Below are 18,997 nucleotides of genomic sequence, written 5' to 3' on the forward strand. Positions count from 1 at the left end.
TTATGTTGTTGTCGGTCATGGTTAATGGTTACATTTCGCCCCATCCTCTTTCACCATATTGTCACTTCGCCCCATCAACTTGGCCTCAAATTTATTTACTCTCTGAAAGTATAACGTAGAGTCGTATGACTATCAAAAGTATCAACTCCTATAAAAACATATTTTTTTCATGCTATTTGTTTTAATCTATTTTTGTCACCTTTCTTTTGTCATAGGTCACGCGTGAGTGGGGCGAAATTTGAATACGACAGCCACTGAAGGAATTGACTTTGTGTTGGGGCGAAGTGACAGTGGGGCGATAATTTCTTTGGGCATTGTTCTCGAACTTTCACGACTTTGTCGATCGACCGCGGCTTTTGAAATGATGAACCGCGGAGCTGAACATTTCTTTAATTTGTTTCTGATAATATTAGAATGGAGAGAATACTGACAAGTCAGAATTGGTACATGAGAGATGTAAGTTAACGACTTGAATTTTTTGTTGGTTTAATTGTGACAAAAAGAAGCAGAAGTTTGATTTTTTGTTTTAGCCCACGTGCCACAGATTTATTTATGTACAAAGTAAAGGGTTTCTACATGTATTTCCGACACACCGGTCGGTTTAGTAGAATATGCCAAAGGCAGTGTATATTTGACCGTCAACCGGTCCCCGATGTTTTCCTTGTTGTATTGGCACTGCACTGACATAACTGAACATGCGCAGTGAGTGTTTGTTGGTCATGCATGTCATGTTGGTCATGTTGGTAAGTTTTTACTGTGATGTTTTATTTCTCCATCTGTCATGTCTGTCCATGCTGTGATGATCTCCGTCTGGTTCCGCATTACAACATTGTTGTCAGTTGTTATGATTTCGCATTCACTGTTCAGGAGACGGGAATTGCAATTTCTGACTTTATTTCCCTTAAAAAAAACCCAAATCCTCCAGACCCATGAATAAAAAAACGAAGTGGCTATCGTTGCGGCAGCCATTGTTTAGCGCCCTCTACGATACTTTTTTGATACGCACGCAGGTATATAATTATTTGTTTTAGCGAGCAGTGCGACAGCTCAGTCGATAGAGGGTAGGATTTTGCACCGCGAGGTTGCGGGTTCGCATCTCAGTTTTGCACTCGAATTATTTTCCTTTTAATTCTAACCTGAGGCTTTGGAGGATTTTTTTTAAAGGGAAATAAAGTCCGAATTTCATAACGTTCAAATTCACTTTTTTCCTTCTAATTTTATATTTTCTTCTCATGTTTTTATAAAAGTTGCAGTACTACCGTTTTAATTCTTTTAATTCTAACCTGAGGCTTTGGAGGATTTTTTTTAAAGGGAAATAAAGTCCGAATTTCATAACGTTCAAATTCACTTTTTTCCTTCTAATTTTATATTTTCTTCTCATGTTTTTATAAAAGTTGCAGTACTACCGTAACTTAGAAAATGGGAAATGCGTTACGGCTGCCGTAACAATAGCCACTGCGATAAAAAAAACCCTGAAAGATTCTGTAATTAAATTAAATGTAATTAAATGTAGTAGCCTAGTAGTAGTAGCCCCCGATAAAAAAAACCCTGAAAGATTCTGTAATTAAATGTAGTAGCCTAGTAGTAGTAGGCCCCCTAGGCCTATTCGATTTAACACATGCACATGACACGTGAAAAAGTGACAGGAAGAAAACTCGGAAAGAATTCCATAATAATTGGACATCACTTGACACCCAGTGCACAAACCCTATGAGACTTGTCTGAAAATGTTTAAGTGTTATCTCACATTCTCAGTGCATGCTTCAATATTTTTCCTGCTAAATTTGACTTTTTACTGGACATGTTATCGCTTCCTGATGGTTGATCATGTTGATAGGTCATTGCAGGGAAAAATAAGTGATGGCCATATATGGAATTCTTTCCGAAAACTCTTACCTTTCTTTTTGAGGAGAGAAAAAAATTAAAATGAGTCATGTGATTGCACTCGGGTCTCGAACTCGGGTCAACTTGGTCATCAGTCCCACGCCTTATCCATTGAGGCACACGTTCGCTCGAGTTGGGATGGTAATTTCTTAATTATAATATATAGGTAGGCCTAGGGGATATTTTGCCATACTTCTTTTTTTGCGGTGAGAGCGCTGTGATTGGCTGCTCTGACGGGAAAGTTATGTTTATTCATGAGAAAAGAAACAAAACAGACGGCACCCTATTATTATTACTTAGTCAACTAGTTACATAACGGTAAATTAATTAAAGCATTTTTTTTTTAAAACAGCTGTCGTCGAGCAGCCACGGTCTAGTTGATTGTGAGTTTAGCTATGGATTGACAGATCCTTGGTTCGCATCCACGAATGCCCATTTTTCATCTACTATTTTTCTTCTCCAAATTGATAGTTGGGATAATTTTAATTTAACGAAAAAAGAAGAGTCTGAAAACCTAAGGCCAAAAAAAAAAAGTCTCCGGTTTCTGGTATGCGCGCGCGTCGCCGTAGCCATGCACGGCGGCAAAATGAAAACGTTTTTTTTTCAATAAAAGATGATGTCTCAAAACCGCCAAACTCACTGGTTTGACTGGAATCCTGCTGCTGCACAATTTTAACGTGTTTTTAGATTGGGTTATGGTCGAGAATAAGCTTTATGTGGCCTCTCTGGACTCCCATATATTTGCCCTAAGTTTAGTCGGGCACCATTTGCAGTCATCAGCACGCATTTGAAGCAAAAAAATCAGGTAAAAAAAAAAAAAAAAGCCGCGTCGCCGCACCACTTTTTGGGCAAGCTCCATACCAGAAACCGGAATCTTTTTTTTTGGCCTAAGTGTCTTGCAGTGATTCCTTTTCAAATCAAGAATGCCATTGTTTTATTATCATCGTTCATTCATTATCATTATCGTGCTTTTTAACTCAAACTTAAAGTTATCCAGATTGATTGAAAAAAGATACTAACCATTTATGTCTTTTTTTAATCAGGTGTTTCGATGGCGTACCGGAGCCAGTTTAGCGTGGTCGCTTATACTCCTACCATTCACAGCTGCACTGTTTGTTCTCTCAGTCAAGGCCAACATTTTTCATCCTTACTTGTGGTTAAGTGGTAAGTCAAAATCATACCGAGCATGCCCATAAAATAGTCAGAGTATCATCCGTTGTTCAATGGAGCCATCTCCATAACCAATGTCTGATTATATGTGAGCATGATGCAAATTTTATGTGACCCCAAGGCCAGCCAATCAGAGTCGACTTTAGAAATTGTGACGTCATTGCGATCAGAAATGTGGACTAAGCTGTTGATTGGTCAATTTGGCAGCCATGTTTTTGTAATACAACAATAGGTTACCGAAGACCCGATAGAAGGCGCCAACTGACTGGTCAGAATCTCGAGTTGCCTGACGTGGTGCTTTTGAACAAATCTCGGATAATCCCACGTTAACATTTAAGAATTTCTTTAAATTTGATAAATTCTGATAAATCATTATTATCTCCACTCACGGACCCAAGTTTGTAAGAAAACTAGTTTCTTATTTGAGGGCGCATTTCAAAAAGGTTAATTGTGCACTTCGAAATAAAATCGTAAACTCTCACCAAAATCGAATTTCTCTGGAACTTTGTAGCGGGAACTGTTTAGAGCTTGATGAAATTTCACTTACTGCGAAACTTGAGGTAAAACTGTTGCTCTAGCAAGGCACTAGAGGCAAGAAATCAAAGTGTGCCACATTTGGGGCCGCGCCACGTTAGCGTACATCAACAATGCACTTTGTACCATTCTTTTTCCATTGGTTTTCAGCACAGTGGTGAATTATAGAGGATACAGAGAGGTTCCTTGCAAAAATTCCCATGCAGCTGATGTGGCGTGTCTCTTTATTTCTCTCTCTCAGATTGGCTGGTAACCACATTTTCCTTCTCCGGTATCAGCTACATCGCATTGATTGCCCTTCTGACCTTGCTGGTAGCCATCGGCAATGTCCTCTGCTATACAGGTAAGAGTTTCTCTCAACAATTTCTACCATTTTATCCTTTGAATTAAGCACAATATACAATTCCAGATTCTGTTTATAAGACCTGATTTATCATAACATTCACTGATCAAAATTCAATATATTTTGACTCTTTAATCTCAGTCGAAGAGCACTTCTACGGTCGTCTTTGAAGAGATCTTTTTAAAGTTGCATACCCCTTGCTCTTCAAAACATTGAATTTTTTTCCCTTTTCAATTTGTTTGTTTTTATCTGAAGAAAATATCTTCTTTACTCTGATTTTGGGCATCTGCAACCCTCTGAAAAAAAAGGCTTTCATTTTGTGCACAAATGAACCCGCCCTATGAGAGCCAAATTATTGGTTGGCAGTCAATAATTTGAATTTTGTGAAGAAATAATTATAAATTCAATGAGATGTCGGTGGATTTTTTCATTCAATATGTCAGTCAGAAGTGAATCGCTTTAATATTTGAGTAGTATTTGAATGTTTGCACGGTAAAGTCAACGGTAAGAGTAAATCTGCAGTTGCATTTATGAAGTGTCTTCACAGCCACCACACGACATTTGGTACACGAGGCCACATTTCTTGGGGTCTGGAGTCTTGTCTTTCAGGCTGATCAACTGGGAGCAAAGAGTATTAAAAGGTTTATGTGCTACCGTGACACCGTGTTCACGAAACACACACACTCCAGCTATTCAGACAGACCTCGGATGTATGGGAGAATGGCCATAGGTTGTTGCTTGGCATTGGTGGTCGTCATCGAGGCTGCTCCAGATGTTGGTTTCTTTTTAGGGATCAAGAATGCCCACGGTTGGTACCCGTTGGCAGTGAGAGTGTTTTTGACATGGTAAAGTTCTTTCTCGCGGTCTGAACTGAACTTTCATGCTTGGTGTTCATTATTGTTTCGATAGTCACAATATAACAGTAGTCAACCATTTCTGTATCTTTCAGTCGTCCCCATTGTACACATCAACCGCCTGTCAATCATCTGGGGCGTGGCCAAGCCCACCCACCTGCTTCACATGATGGGCCACACCCTGGCCGGCGGCACCGCGGCCTGGTGCTGGGCCTGTCTGATCGGTGCTCCCTACGACACGCTCACGTCGCTGTCAAATGAGGGCGCTGTGCAACATCTCAACGAGAACCACTTGTTCCTGGTGTTACATGGCGCTTACATGGTATGTGTTTCAAAGCGTCCATTTGTGCAGTTAGCCAGTTCAGTATTTCAACAGTTAACATGCACACCCAGATTTGACTGTTCTCTTCCTGATAACCTCGAGCTAGTGTAGGAGCTAGACGTTGTTATGGTTTGATACGCGATAACCCGCGCCGTTTATGAACAACGTCTAGGGAAACTCGTATCGGTTGTGTAATGTGCGCACACGTTTGGCCTAATACATGCAGCGTGCATTCAAATCATTTCATTGTACATGTAGTTCCGAACCAAACTCTTAAATTTCTTCCAGTAGTATAAAAGATGCAGCCAGACTTTTGTGCATCTTCACTGGTCAGCTCTTTTGTGGTGTGTAGTGTGCCTGGGACTGAAAATGGACCGTAATTGCCTGCAGAAGTAGCGCATGCACACAACTTTCCCCCAAGTTTTCGGGGGGAGATTTTACAAGTTTCCCTAGACCTTGTTCCTGATGGGTTCGTGGGTGATATTGGTTGGTCGTGATAACGTTCTCACGCGGTGGCAGGTTATCATGGCGGCAGGTTATCATGGCGGCAGGTTATCGCGTATCAAACCATAAAAATGTCTAGCCCCTAGACTAACCTTGAGCAAACAATGTTCACAAGGGGAAATGTTAGCTGTCACGGCGAGTTTTTATGTAATTACAAATTGGAAATACGAAAAAACGTGATGCAGTCCTGAAGTTTGGTTGTAGAATAGCGTACTTACATGCACTTCAGAAAAAGTACAATGAGCGCACATAAAAAGGTTATTCGCATTCAAAGTGGGCTATATTCATGCCATACTGAAAGACTCCATTGTGGTGTTTTCCGTTACTGACGACATTATGTGAGAATTAAAAAAAAAAAATGGGGGGGGGATGAAAAAGCATTTGCTACACTCGGCATTCTGTCTAGTCTTTGCAAAATATGGGTTTCATCAATTGTTCTGTGATGGTTAGGAGCTGGAGTATCAAAAGTCAGAATTTGAAAGTTTTTTCAACTGATTTAAAGGCGATAGCTCATCTTACACTGAGAAATTTTAAAATAGATATTTTAAGGGCTTTGCACCTTAACCAGTTCACGCCTGGATTATTTTGACAAGAACGGAACAAGACACAGGATTATTTTTCACTCAACCTCAAGCCAGGTGGATTGAAGCCATCACCCTCGGGCAGCACACTCATATTTCTGGCCTCGCTCGCTGCGAGCGGGTCGCTGACAGATATTTTCAGCTTCGCTCCCTGCGTGTTTATCCGTCATCCGCTTTGAACACCGCAAAACTTTTGCGTGTATACACGGCCTCCGGCGCGAACTGGTTAAAAGCACTGACATGCAAACATCAACAAGCTAGTGACTGAATTAAGCCTTGTGTGAGATACTGGTTTATTCAAAGGCTTGAAAACATTTTTTTGCAGTTTATATCTTTTTGTTCTCTTTTTTTACAGGGCTTCTTGTATTCATTTTGGTATGTACACACACAGGCACACTGCATTGACTTCCCAGTTATACAGGTAATGTGAACTCGGGTTTTTTTGGTTTTACCTTATTATAGACTAATTCGGCCAACAAAATTATTGTTATTTCTTGTGTTTGGTCCTTGGAGGGGTGACCACTGCCTCATTCCTGCAAAATACTCCAGCAATCACTGTCGGTATGTTGAGGCAGAGCCAGTGACATCCTGGAGCAGTGCGGAGGATTTCAAGTATAATCTAGGCACAAATTTATGCACGGCTGAGCATACACAACACAAGGTCTAAGACCTTGACACAGTGCATCCTCCAAAATCAGCCACACACTTTTGCCATATAGCCTCAATCCTGCAAAATCTCGATTTTGCAAAGAAGGATTTTGGAGGATTTGGGAAGGTTAGGATTAAGCAAATAATGAATGATTCTGTTCTTGTTACAGCAACTGAAATTCTTCCAAGTGAGGACCTACTTGCAGCGGAGCATTCGCACCAACCTGATCTACTCAGCCAGGGCCACGGGCTACTTCTACCTTCTCTATTATCTGTTTGGTAAGACTAGCTAGTAGTAGAAGTAAAACAAAAAATGGAATCATTGAGAGTCACAGAAAACAAATATTTATGCTTACATTTGATTGGTTCAGGTTTTTACATGGTAATGACAGCTAAAAGTGGCAATAGAAAAAGCCATTTGTGAGTTAAATTTGAATAAAATCCGGAACGCTGACTTAATCCAATGCTTTGCCATTTTTAAGTTGCATTCTCCAGACCAAAGAGACTGTTACTATATCACGTGATTCGGGGCAAGCCTTACGCTAGCAACCCCAAGCTCCGGCATGGTCTGGTGTCTTCGTGCCATTCTCACCCATTGTGAACAATGTATTTGTGCTGAACGTCTCTTATCTTACTATGCAAGAGCTTACCCCGAATCATATGCTTAGCAACAGCGTCTTTGGTCTGGAGAATTCAAAGTTAAAATGTGCCGAGCATTCTGAGCAAGTCAGTGTACCAGATGTTTTTCAAATTTAAATCCCAAAGGGTATAGGTCACTCGCAAATGACTTATTGCCAGCAGACCACTCTCTGCACTAATATACCCAGATTTTTTTCCTGATCACTGATTGTTGGAGGAGCAACATATTTTCAACTGTTTTTTAATGTGATTGATCAGGATCGATACCCAAGCACTGGCTGCAAGTTAACTTGGATGTGCAGGAGTGCCCCACACCCCTCAACTCTATCAGCGGTCTTCTGAACCTCACCCTCCTGTGGAATGCTGTCCTGACTGGCCTAATCACCAACCACCTTTGGGGAGTGTCCCTGCAGTTGTTCAAGGTCTTCAACACTGAAGTAAGTAAAGGTAAAGGGGACGAACCTGTGTTCACAGGGACGGAGTGCCCATCTCTCTCTCGAAGCAACTGGGCCAGACTCGAGTCCTTGAAGTGCTACTGTGGGGGGATCGCCACACCTCCTCCACAGCGAGTCTTTCACCTTCCCAGCATTGAATAATGCCGGTACCCATTTAACACCTGGGTTGAGAGGAGTAATTGAGGTAAAGTGCCTTACTCAAGGGCACAACACTCATGGCCACGGCGGGGCTCGAACCCACAATCTCACGACCACTAGGCCTGTGCTCTACCGCTAGACCACACATGCCCCCAACACACTGAGGTAGCTACATTTTATAGTTAATATTTTTTGCTGCTTCCATGCAGAAGGGCCAGTGTTCTGTCCTCTTTGTGCCTGACTGACCCACTGGCCTAGGCTGCCTCCAGATTACTTGGCTGCAGCTGGGAAGTACACACACACCTCTGGAAGCGGCTGCAGCCACTTCCCATAGACCTATGCGTTATATCTAGCCATAGCCAAGACATTTGGACGTGGCCCCTACATATTCACTGTCACTTGTGAATTAGACTTGCTTAAGTCCTACCTTGGCCCAACGGTTGGAAATACGATTAACTCATTACACCAGTGAATGGGCTAAATCCGGCCCACTGTGTAAGCCACATGCATGAACAGACTTCCAGTGAATGGCCATTGTGAATCAATTGAATAGAATTTTGTGCACTCTGGGACCAGCTTTACTAGGCTTGCCTTGTTTATAGGAAAAGATGTGAAGTAATGTTATGCAAACCTGACCCGAAACCGACTTCGGGTCGGGTCGGGTCGGTTTTACCATCATATCAGTCGGGCGGGTCGGTTTCGGTTTTGTGTTTGCGATTTTCGGGTCAGGTCGGTTCGGGTAAGCCATCTTGTGAAAAACCCGAAATAAACTGAAATAAACCGAAAGAAACCAAAACAGTTTGGAAATTCAAGCGGTGCAATATTATTGCAGAGTTACTGTGCCCGGTACAACCAACGTCAACCCACTGCATGAATGTGCATGTGGTTTGCGGTCTTCATGCAGTCAATAACTTGTAGGCCCACCAGTGGGTCACGTTATGAAAATGAGCCTTCACCGTACACCCTACAGTGCAATACTGTTACTTTTAGAGACGTCGATTTTCACACGACGCAGGTAAGTTCGGGTACAAAAAGGGGACACAGTTGCCCAAACCAGATATTCGTTTTTTTTGGGGGGGGGGGTCCGTTCGGTTTTGGTCTGTTTGTGTCGGTTTTGCTTGAATTTTTGTCGGGTTGGGTCTGGTCGGGTCGGATTTGGGGAGTTCAGACCGATTTCGAGTTCGGCCTGGTCAACCCGACCCGATGCACAACATTAGTGTGAAGGCAAAACTTGGAGGATTTTGAATTGCAGAAGGCTAAGCTGGGTTATCCCTGACCTTCTGATGGAATTTTGCTAGAAACCCTGCCAAATGCAGCAAAATGCAACACTTGTCAAAATGACAAGCCTGCTCAGTACAGCAAGATCCAGCAGGTCGCAAATCTCAAGGCCAAACTGCCTCAGAGTCTGTGGTCACCGAATGCAGCAGGATACAACTGTGGCATTGTTCAATGGGCATGGGACTAGCTCTCATTGTCTCAGAATTGGCAGTTTACGCACTGGTGTTGATGGCTCAATGCAACAAAGTCCCACAGACTTTTACACCAGATGCACTGTGTTGCGTCCGGTAGGGTTAAGGTTAAAGTGTAAATTCAAAATATCAAAGTTAAAGAGTTGTACATTTTTACTCTTTTCCATGTCCGTATTTTTGACATTCAGAGCAAGTCTATTTACCCCTCTAAATGTTTTTTTATCTCAATCCAACAGGTTTATCAGTTCGCCATTGAGGCCTCCTTCAGCAGTCCCAATGAGTGCACACTACACAAAGCATTGACAGAGAAACGCCATGTCTTAGTCAGGTACCTAGCCTATCAGGACCTCAGCTCATTGGCTGAGTGTGGGCGGGAGCGCAGGAAACTGGTCTTTGCACTCAGTCAGCCTGGTAAGAGAAGTAGTGTATTTAAGGTAGTATACAACATTTGCAAACATCAAAAAACAAAACCACCAAATTATTATGAAAAACCTTACTGGACTGTTAGTGAATGACAGTCTCAAGCATCCTGTGAAATCAGGCACCTGGTGTGCTGTCATTTTCAAGAAAAGTGGAATTTTTGTATCAATTTCCAATGATGGTCAGACAACCATCTTTGGAAAAAACCTGACTTTTTCAAATACTGACCCTTATTTAGGGGCCGTTCACAATTATCAACATTTTCACAAGTGTACAAAGAGTACACTTTTTCAAGACCCCCCCCCCCCTAAAAGTGTACGAAAAAAATGTTGATTTTTTTTCACACAAGTCTATATATAGACACTTGCATGTAATTTAAAGGCTTTTTTTGTAACTTTTGTAGATCAAAGTTTTTGGCCGTTTACCTGTAGAAGTTTCAGCTTCATACAATGTAAGTCGTCAAGTTTTTGAGAAAAAAGTGAAAATCACAGAGCAATTTTTTCAGGAGAGTCGCGTAAATCCGTTGTACATAATTTTCTTTTCATGAGACGAAAATTATTTGCGTGAAATTGAATATCCGACTCCATGAAATGTGGACTCATTGGTAGAAGTGCGCACGCGTGAGTACGATACTATGCTATTTTTAGGATCGTTTGGGGAGAGTGACCTGTCACGTGCGAGGGATTAACCAATAAAAGGGAAAAAGGGGTCCGATTTTCATAGGAGTCAGATTTTCATGTGACACCGGCCGTTAAAAACACGCAGTGGATACGGACTATACATGTACATGTACAGTACATACAGTACATTTTCATGTACGTGTGTAGGACAATGCCGCGCATGCTGTACACAATACGTTCATGGGATGCAATGCGGGGCCTGGCGCGGGGCGCGACCGGCTCGGCAAGTGCTCGATCGGCATCGGTTGCGGCTGTCGGCTGTGGCGACGGGCGAGAAAACAGATCGACATTAAAAAAAAAAAAAAAGCGTTAGGCGGGCATTAACGGGCGAGAAAACATATCGACATTAAAAAAAAAAAAAAAAGCGTACGGCGGCCATTAACCCCCTCCCCCCAGCATACGGTTTGTACGCTCGTGAAAAATAATTGTGAACGGCCCCTTAGTAAATTTAGTGAAGTCCACATTTTGTTTGCAATTGGTTACACATCCGTGAACTGGTTCCCTGACCTGACAATTCCCCGACGTCTATAAATTGCTCTGTTTTATCTGAAGTAGGGTCAGGGAACCAGACTACAAGAACATCATTTTGTTCTAAGTTTTTCCAGTATCTATGAACACAAAACTTTAAACAGGTCAGTGTAACAATATTTGCTATAAAATACCCCCAGATCCATCCATTTCTGAATATTACAGCAAATGCAAACTTTCAAGGGCCCTCAATCCTTCAAAATCCTCAATTTTGCAAAGAGGATTTTGGAAGGCTAGGGTTAATTTTATTTATTTCTCCGCCCCTCTCCAAAATAATAGGTGGCCACCCTCACAACTGGACCAACATCGCCACAGCCTGTCTGTCTCTGATTGACACGCTAACGCAACGGTTAACATCCCACCAGGAGTGGATTGCTAATGGCCTGGCACGGCAGAAACGCAACCGAGACGATGACGACCCCAAGGACACAAGGTCCCAGACGACCAATGGCAAGACATCTGTTGTTGAAGGTCTGTGTTGAGTATTGAACAGGGACCAATTTTTAAAGTATTGCTAAATGCAGCACAAACAAGGGCCAATTTCATGGCGCTGCTTAACAGTTAACAGAAAAGTCGTGCTAAATATAGCAGAAAATTGTGCTAACCTTAAGCACTATTTCATGACGTGTATGTGAAATTATTCCATCTGGCTTGCTGTTATTGAGAAGAAATCAAGAAATGTAGGTGATTCCCAACGATCTGTCAATACGGGCGATTCGCAATGCAGTGCGCCACCAAGAGTTTGCCATGGAGAGTTCTTTTTTCCCAGTGCATTGTGGGAGATGGTCGACAAATTCGCAGCGCGGGACATTTGAAATTGTTTGTGTTTTTGCTCAGTAGTTTTGTTAGTTTTTATCAATTTGGTGTTTTTTTGTAAGGCGGCAGAACGCTATGCTCCAATCTATAACAAATTAGCTCAAGTTGTCTACTGACACTCATTCAAATGGGCCATGTTTCGTCGATCGTAAACTTGAAAAATGGACTCTCCATGGCAAACTCTTGGTGGCGCAGTGCATTATGAATCGCCCGATTTGACTGATCGTTGGAAGTAAAGAGTTCTATTGTTAAAATTTTGTTTCGTGATCAAAAGATTGTGGCATGGTTTTTCACTCTTTTCTCAAAAAGAGTAATGTCCACTGAGCTGAAAGTTCAACAAGTTACGTTTGAACATTTTTCTTTGAATTTTGAGTGGTGTTATTATTGGAAACGAACAAATTTGCATGAAGAGCAAATGATCGTGTATGCCTTTAACTTGTTCATGCCTGCCCCCCTTCATAGACACCACCACCATATGGTACACCCCACGAGAGCCCCGCGGCCCTTACCTGCGCAGCTCGGTAGCCTCGCCCATCACCCCTGTCCCCGGCATGGACCCCATGTTCAGTCCCATCCAGGAAACCCCACAGGTTCTGACCAGGACCGGGGTGCAGGAGGTGGCCACCCCTGGGAAGGAGAGCACGCGATACTATGCCACGCCTGGGAGTAGCGTGTACGGGACACTGACCAGACCGTCCATCCACAAAGGTAAGAAGTCGTCTCATTTTAAATTACGTAAATCATTTTCGGATCATCCTCTTTAATTGGCGTAACCCTCCCCTCTGCCTGGCAAATTCAACAATGCCATCCCAAGTTCCCAACAGTTAAAATAAATCAAGTGACTGTTTTAAACAGTTGAGTGCTCCCTGCCTACATAAAGCAGGATTGACTGGCTGTGATTGCTATGAAACCTGATATAGCTATGCTTTGATTGTAGGAGATTGATAAGCCAGCTGTACCTGCCAGTTACTCGCTTTTGTCTGTTGATGGAATTTGACTAGTCACAGTGCCTAAAGGTCATATGATCTGACTGTTGGTGACTAGACTGTGTATAAAGGCATAGCAGGGCAAGAGGATTGATTTTTTTGTGGATTGCCTGGGACCGCTCAGACGGCTTGGATGACTCCAACATTTTGGGAATCAATTCTGTGTACCTGATTTGCCTCACTTACCACGTACACAGTTGGAACATGCTGCAAACACCATAAGAACTGGTTTCAAATCCTTAGTGCCAGGCAGTGTTGTAGTCGAGTACTTTTTTCGGAGTACCGAGTACTGCCGAGTACTTAAGTTGCCGAGTACGAGTACGAGTACTTGTACCTCCGAGTACAAGACCGGGTCTCTGAGTACGAGTACTTGTACTTACGAGTATGAGTACTTGTACTTACGAGTACGAGTACGTACTTACGAGTACGAGTACGAGTACTTGTACGTACGAGTACGAGTACAAGTACTAGCATTTCTGAATACGGCATACGACAAATGGTTCATTGTGCGTAATTGGCCCAGGCCCAGTCAGACTGATATACAGACCCACTCACGGCTAGCTGTTAAATGTATTTGTCCGGACTTGCACAGAGAAAAATCAGGAAATCTCGATTTCTCCACAAGCCAATCAGCCATTTCAAACTGAAAGTATCGATAAAATAAGGCCATGGTGAGTCAAGCTATAACATTTTCCCATGCCGAGTACTGCTATTCGAGTACAAGTACTTTAATGATCGAGTACAATTTCGACATGTCGAGTACGAGTACTTTGACATTCGAGTACGAGTACGAGTACTCCAAAAATAGTACTCGAGTAATACTCGAGTACGAGTACCAAGTACGAGTACTACAACACTGGTGCCAGGTCATAAATTAGTGTTGAGAATGTTGAAAATTGCCTTGTCTTTAAATGCACATTATGCGCAAGCAGAAAGCTTCCATTTAAAAAAAAAAAAATCTTTTGTAAAAAAAGTAATCGAACGAAGAGGGTAGCATATGAGTCTTTCTGACTTCGAAATCAAGGTATTGGTTAAAAGTAATAATGAAGTAAGTAGAAGTGTAGACAACAATAAAACAAAATCGTTGATAGTATTTCATTTTTTTTTCTCCTTAGACCAGAGAAAGTCTCCAAAGTCCTCCAGAGAGTACCCTTGGCAGGGTTTGTTGTCATGGCAGCACAGGCTTGACATGTTTCAAAGATGGTGGCTGGGCGCATACTTGCTGACTCCCTTCCCTGAAGCAATGAGCCGGGCTTTGTTCGCTGATGTGCAGCTGCACATCTGGGCCTTGGAAGGTAAATATCAGGGTGTGCTACCTGTAGATGATTGCCGTCATTGTCAAAATAATCCCGGTGTGAACTGGTTAAGAAAGAATTTACTGAATCAGGCTTTCACTGACCCATGTGACCCGGCCTACATCTGAATACCAGAAAGTCAGCGTCGCCTTTGTAGTAGGCAAAGAACCTGAGCCATAGAGGTAGAAGGTGAGGAACCTTACTTTACATGACAGTGAAAAATGAAATCCATCATTGAAATTAAAAGGTAGGGTAGACCATTTGTAATTTGTGCATTTTTTTGTTTGAAGCAACAAAAGTGCTCAAAATCTAGAGCAGGATGCTTAATTAACCCTAACTCCCTAGGCCATTTTGCTAGGATGTAGCCTCAATTCTGGAAAATCCTCCAATTGGCCTCATGGAAAAATAGCATATAGCCACAATCCTGCAAATTCCTCCATTATTTCTTGAATATGGTCCGTGGAGGGGTGACCACTGCCTCAATCCTGCAAAATCCTGCGGCAGTGACTGTCAATATGTTGAGGCTTGGCCAGTGACATCCTGGAGCAGTACGGAGGATTTCAAGCATAACCCAGGCCTACATTTATGCATGGCTGAGCAAAAACAACGTAAGGTCCGGCCCAAGACCTTGACAAAGAGCATCATACAAAATCGGTAACACACTTTTGCCATGTAATCTCAATCCTCCAACTTCCTCCACTTTGGCAAAGAGGATTTTGAAGGATTCAGGGCGGTTAGGGTTAATAACTAACCTGATGAAGTTTTAGGTCTGTCAATGCTGTATATTTCGAGTAAACGAAATAAACATCAACTCAATATTCTGGATCTCGATTTCAATTCCAAAGTTGCAGAGTGCTTTTTTTGAATTGTGCCGTCTCGTGACACAATCTTGAAATCAGCATTCAGGACACGATTTTCATTCAGCCGGTTGTCACCCAATTACAAACCAACTACAAATTAGAACGTGTGTGTGGGGGGGGGGGGGGCGGATTCACCGAAAGTTCCAAAAATGTGTCACTTGACACATCTTTGGAAATGACTTGCTTTTGTTGTTTTCTTCAAAATGACAGCATGCCAGAAAGAATAATTTCACAGGGAGTTTAGTGTCATTACTATCTTTAAACCAAGTAAGATTTTTAACAATAATTTGGTTGGTTACTTTTTGGATAGCTGCAAATGGTCCACTCTGCCTTCAACATCATTCTGAAATTTAAAAAATGCATTATTTTTTAATAAAAATATTCACTTTGGAAACTAACTAGGTGCATACAAAACGGTAATTATAATGTGGAACACCGAAATTGCCTCTATTTTTTTTGAAATATGATTTTTAAATTATGGGAAAATTCTTGTTTGTTTTGTTGACAGCTCTATCGTCTCTAGTTGCTACATCCTACCGTGAAGACACCTATGGAGTGGTGCAGGGCACCCTACCAGACATCCTAGTCAGTATGCTGGCTCTACAGAGTGTGAGTGTGAATACAGACCAGCTGATACAAAAACTGTGTCCGACAAATTCCCATCGTACATCTCTGAAGCACGCAATCTCTGGAAACTAAACAACCTGCAGCCGATTTCACGAAACAGTGTGTAACTTATGCCATGCTGAAGACTTACGCAACAAATTAATTGCGCAGCTGCGCGCAATAAACCTTCGATTGATTTCACGAGCGTAGCTGGGCAAACGGTTGTTTGTGTATGAATGTGTTTTTTCATGAAACAGTCGTTTAATCGTCTCCGCCCTCCCGAAAACGGTGTTGTCAGACTTTCTTTGCAATCGTGCAGCAACTCTAAATTCCTTGTCATGGGTAAAATAGCAATTCTTTTACTTCAAACAGAATGCTGTGAGTGTCTTGTATCTACCTTGATAAGTTGTTCACTAACAGGCCCCTCAACCATCACGATTTGCTGGTAAAATAGGTCATTTTCAGTCGCTATCCCACAAATTAACGCGACCTAAAACAATTGCAGTAGTTACGCCATAATTTGTTGCGCAACAAATAAGTCGGACTTACGCACTATGAAACTTTCACGAAATTGTCATAACTGAAATGTTGCACAGGGTGAAATGTTGTGCAACTTAGGCAATAAATTGTGGCACAAGTGTCATAGCGTAAAATTTCGTGAAATCGGCTGCAGGTCTTTGTTTTCATACCAATCTTTTCATACTTTTTTTACTGTCAGGAAAACTTAATGGTTTTTTTTATTCCTGAAAACGGAACTTTGTCCACAAAATACCCAATGCGAACAACATTTTAAACCTCCTTCTGTTTGAACAGCCACAGACAGTCAAACGTTCCATCCACTTCCCCTGCCATGCCTTTGACACAGGCTAGTCACCATCAGCCGGATCATATTGCAAGCAAGCGCTCTGACTAGTCAAATTCATTCAACAGACAAGACGCGGGCAACTTGTAGGCACTGTTAAAGCATAGCTGTATCAAGTAACATAAACAGTCCCAGCCTGTCAATCCTGCTTTATGTAGGCTGGGAGCTCCAAACTGTTGAAAACAGTCACTTGATTGATTTTGACTGCAAGAACAACTTGGCACAGAATTTATATTTGCGTAGAAGGGTTAGTGGTACTAATACGCCTTTTTTGTGTGTTATTCAGGCCATTGAGAAGCACTTCAAGCTGCCCACGTCATTGCCCAAGAGAAGCCCCAGTGACTTCCGGCCTGTGCGATCAGGCCCGATACACCCCAACGACAGACTACGATTTGACCTCAGGTCAACAGTCCTGACGTCACTTCACCGGATTGTCGCCACCTTTGGCCCTCATTTAAAGTAGGTATCATGAGTTCATTACTCTAAAGCGGCTTTTCTGTATGTGTACAAGCATTACATTCACTGTGTGGACTTCCGAACATAAGATGTCCACATAAACCAGGTAGCAGCGACGTTGTGTGGACTTGCCCACGTCCACACAGTGTTTCCCCCTCTCTGGAAAACAGATTTAGAGGCAATTTTGGGTTAGGTTTTTCCATGGCAAAATGAAGAGAAACACTACAGGGAATCGTAGAAGAAAAAAAATTGGTTTGAAAGAGTTTTCACAGTGTGAGTGAAATGAGTTTTTTTCACAGGTTTTTCTTAACTACACCAAAACAAAGGAATGTCCACACTACGTATGTAACGTAAACATGTGTGTGTGTTCATTGGTTGCTCATGCAAATCAGGGTACATGTGGATGGGTTTGCCTGTGTATGTGTACAGGCATTGCAGTCCCTGTGTGGACATGCGGACAAAAGATGTCCACACAACGTATAGAAGGAAGGCCGTCCAGTGTGTAGCTGTATGCATTAACCTAAAAAACAGCTTTGTGTACCTGGTTATCCTGTACATCTGAGGACTTTGAACAAAGGTTACTGCAATAATAGTATCGCTGAGGACCTGAGCCCAGTCCTCAGAATTTCCAACAGTAGGAGCTGAAGAACGGAACAGTAAGGGTCCTCAGAAGTATAGTAAAACTTGACTGTGTGTGTGGTTGTATGTGTTCATCCCTGAAGCAGGGTCTGGGTGTGTTTTTTCGTCGCCCATGAAGCAGGCAAGATTTCTAGATATATATATTCAGAATGTGACTGCTTTCTTTCACCTTCTTTCGTGTAATGGACAAACTCTTAACCTTGGTTATTTTAAATCTGCCAAATCTAAAGTAATTGAAGTCTGTCATGAGCCAATGTGGCCCATCAGACCGGCGTTTATCCCCGGTTTCAGTGGCATGAAACGACTGAGAGTATTTCTGTTCCCCCTGGATGGGATGCTAGTCCATCGCAGGTTACTCCCCAACTAATGCCGGTACCCATTTATACTCTTGGGTGGAGAGAGGCAAGTGGGGATGAAGTGCCTTGCCCAAGGACACAACGTATGACCATCAGCTGGATTCAAACCCCTGACCCTCTGATCATGAGTCACGAGCCCTAACCACTAGGCCACACTCCCCCAAATTCTGAAACCTGTGCCCAAAAGACCCATCCATTTCGCTCCACCCACCGCATTCGAGTGTAGTTGGTTGAACTATGGTTAACAATAGTCCTCACTCGAACTTGTCCATGTATGTGACATGTTGTCAATATTTTCAATACTTTTCTTGTAGGAGTGTCCAGATGGCTCCAGAGTACAAGCAGAAACTAACCCAGTTGATGGACTACAAGCAGTGAGGATTTAATACCCAAGCTCCCTGGTGGAAGCTTCTCTCAAAGATCAACACTTGCCACCAAAATATTGCAATATTCCCATCGGAGATTATGTGACCAACATACGTGATACAACTTTCATTAGAACACTGGAATCACTAAAGTTATAGATGCAACAAATATGTAAAAGGTCTGTATGGACTCTGTTCATGAACATAGGGGGCGCTTTATGACCACTGTTGAGAGCCCCAGTGGGAGTAGTCTTGGTGCCAGACGTTTGCCAAACTCTCCCTTTGTAACCAATGAGGGGGTACTTGCGTGAGTAGTCCATACTGTAATTTTCCCCATTGTAAGCATGGTCAAGGTGGCATTGGAATCATGGGTCACCAAAATTAATAGATGTAAAAAAAAAATGTTATAGGGCTGTATGACTTGTACATGCACATATTTTTTTGGGAGGATGTTGTTTGAAATGTGATGGTACAGCCCAGCTACTATAACAAAAAGCCTAGAGAGTTTAGGTTAAGTTATTTGTGGGCAAGTTTCTATTTTCACTGTTACAGTGCCTTGTTTTCTTTATTGTGTGTGTTTCATTTAT

At 42.3% G+C, this 18,997-nt stretch overlaps 1 protein-coding gene across 1 annotated transcript; it reads left to right on the forward strand.

The window, feature by feature from the left end:
- Positions 1-254: 254 nt before the first annotated feature.
- LOC119743127 (nucleoporin NDC1-like) lies at positions 255-18,522 on the forward strand. The gene is made up of 14 exons (XM_038219487.1): positions 255-456; positions 2,928-3,048; positions 3,830-3,931; positions 4,881-5,107; positions 6,548-6,613; positions 7,011-7,119; positions 7,738-7,916; positions 9,778-9,952; positions 11,449-11,640; positions 12,448-12,693; positions 14,087-14,266; positions 15,635-15,735; positions 16,881-17,053; positions 18,360-18,522. The coding sequence occupies exons 1-14, from the start codon at positions 415-417 to the stop codon at positions 18,421-18,423; spliced, it is 1,977 nt and encodes a 658-aa protein (XP_038075415.1). The 5' UTR covers positions 255-414; the 3' UTR covers positions 18,424-18,522.
- The last annotated feature ends 475 nt before the right edge of the window (positions 18,523-18,997 follow it).

Source organism: Patiria miniata, unplaced genomic scaffold (genome assembly GCF_015706575.1).
Source record: "Patiria miniata isolate m_02_andy unplaced genomic scaffold, ASM1570657v1 HiC_scaffold_6, whole genome shotgun sequence".
NCBI lineage: Eukaryota > Metazoa > Echinodermata > Asteroidea > Valvatida > Asterinidae > Patiria > Patiria miniata.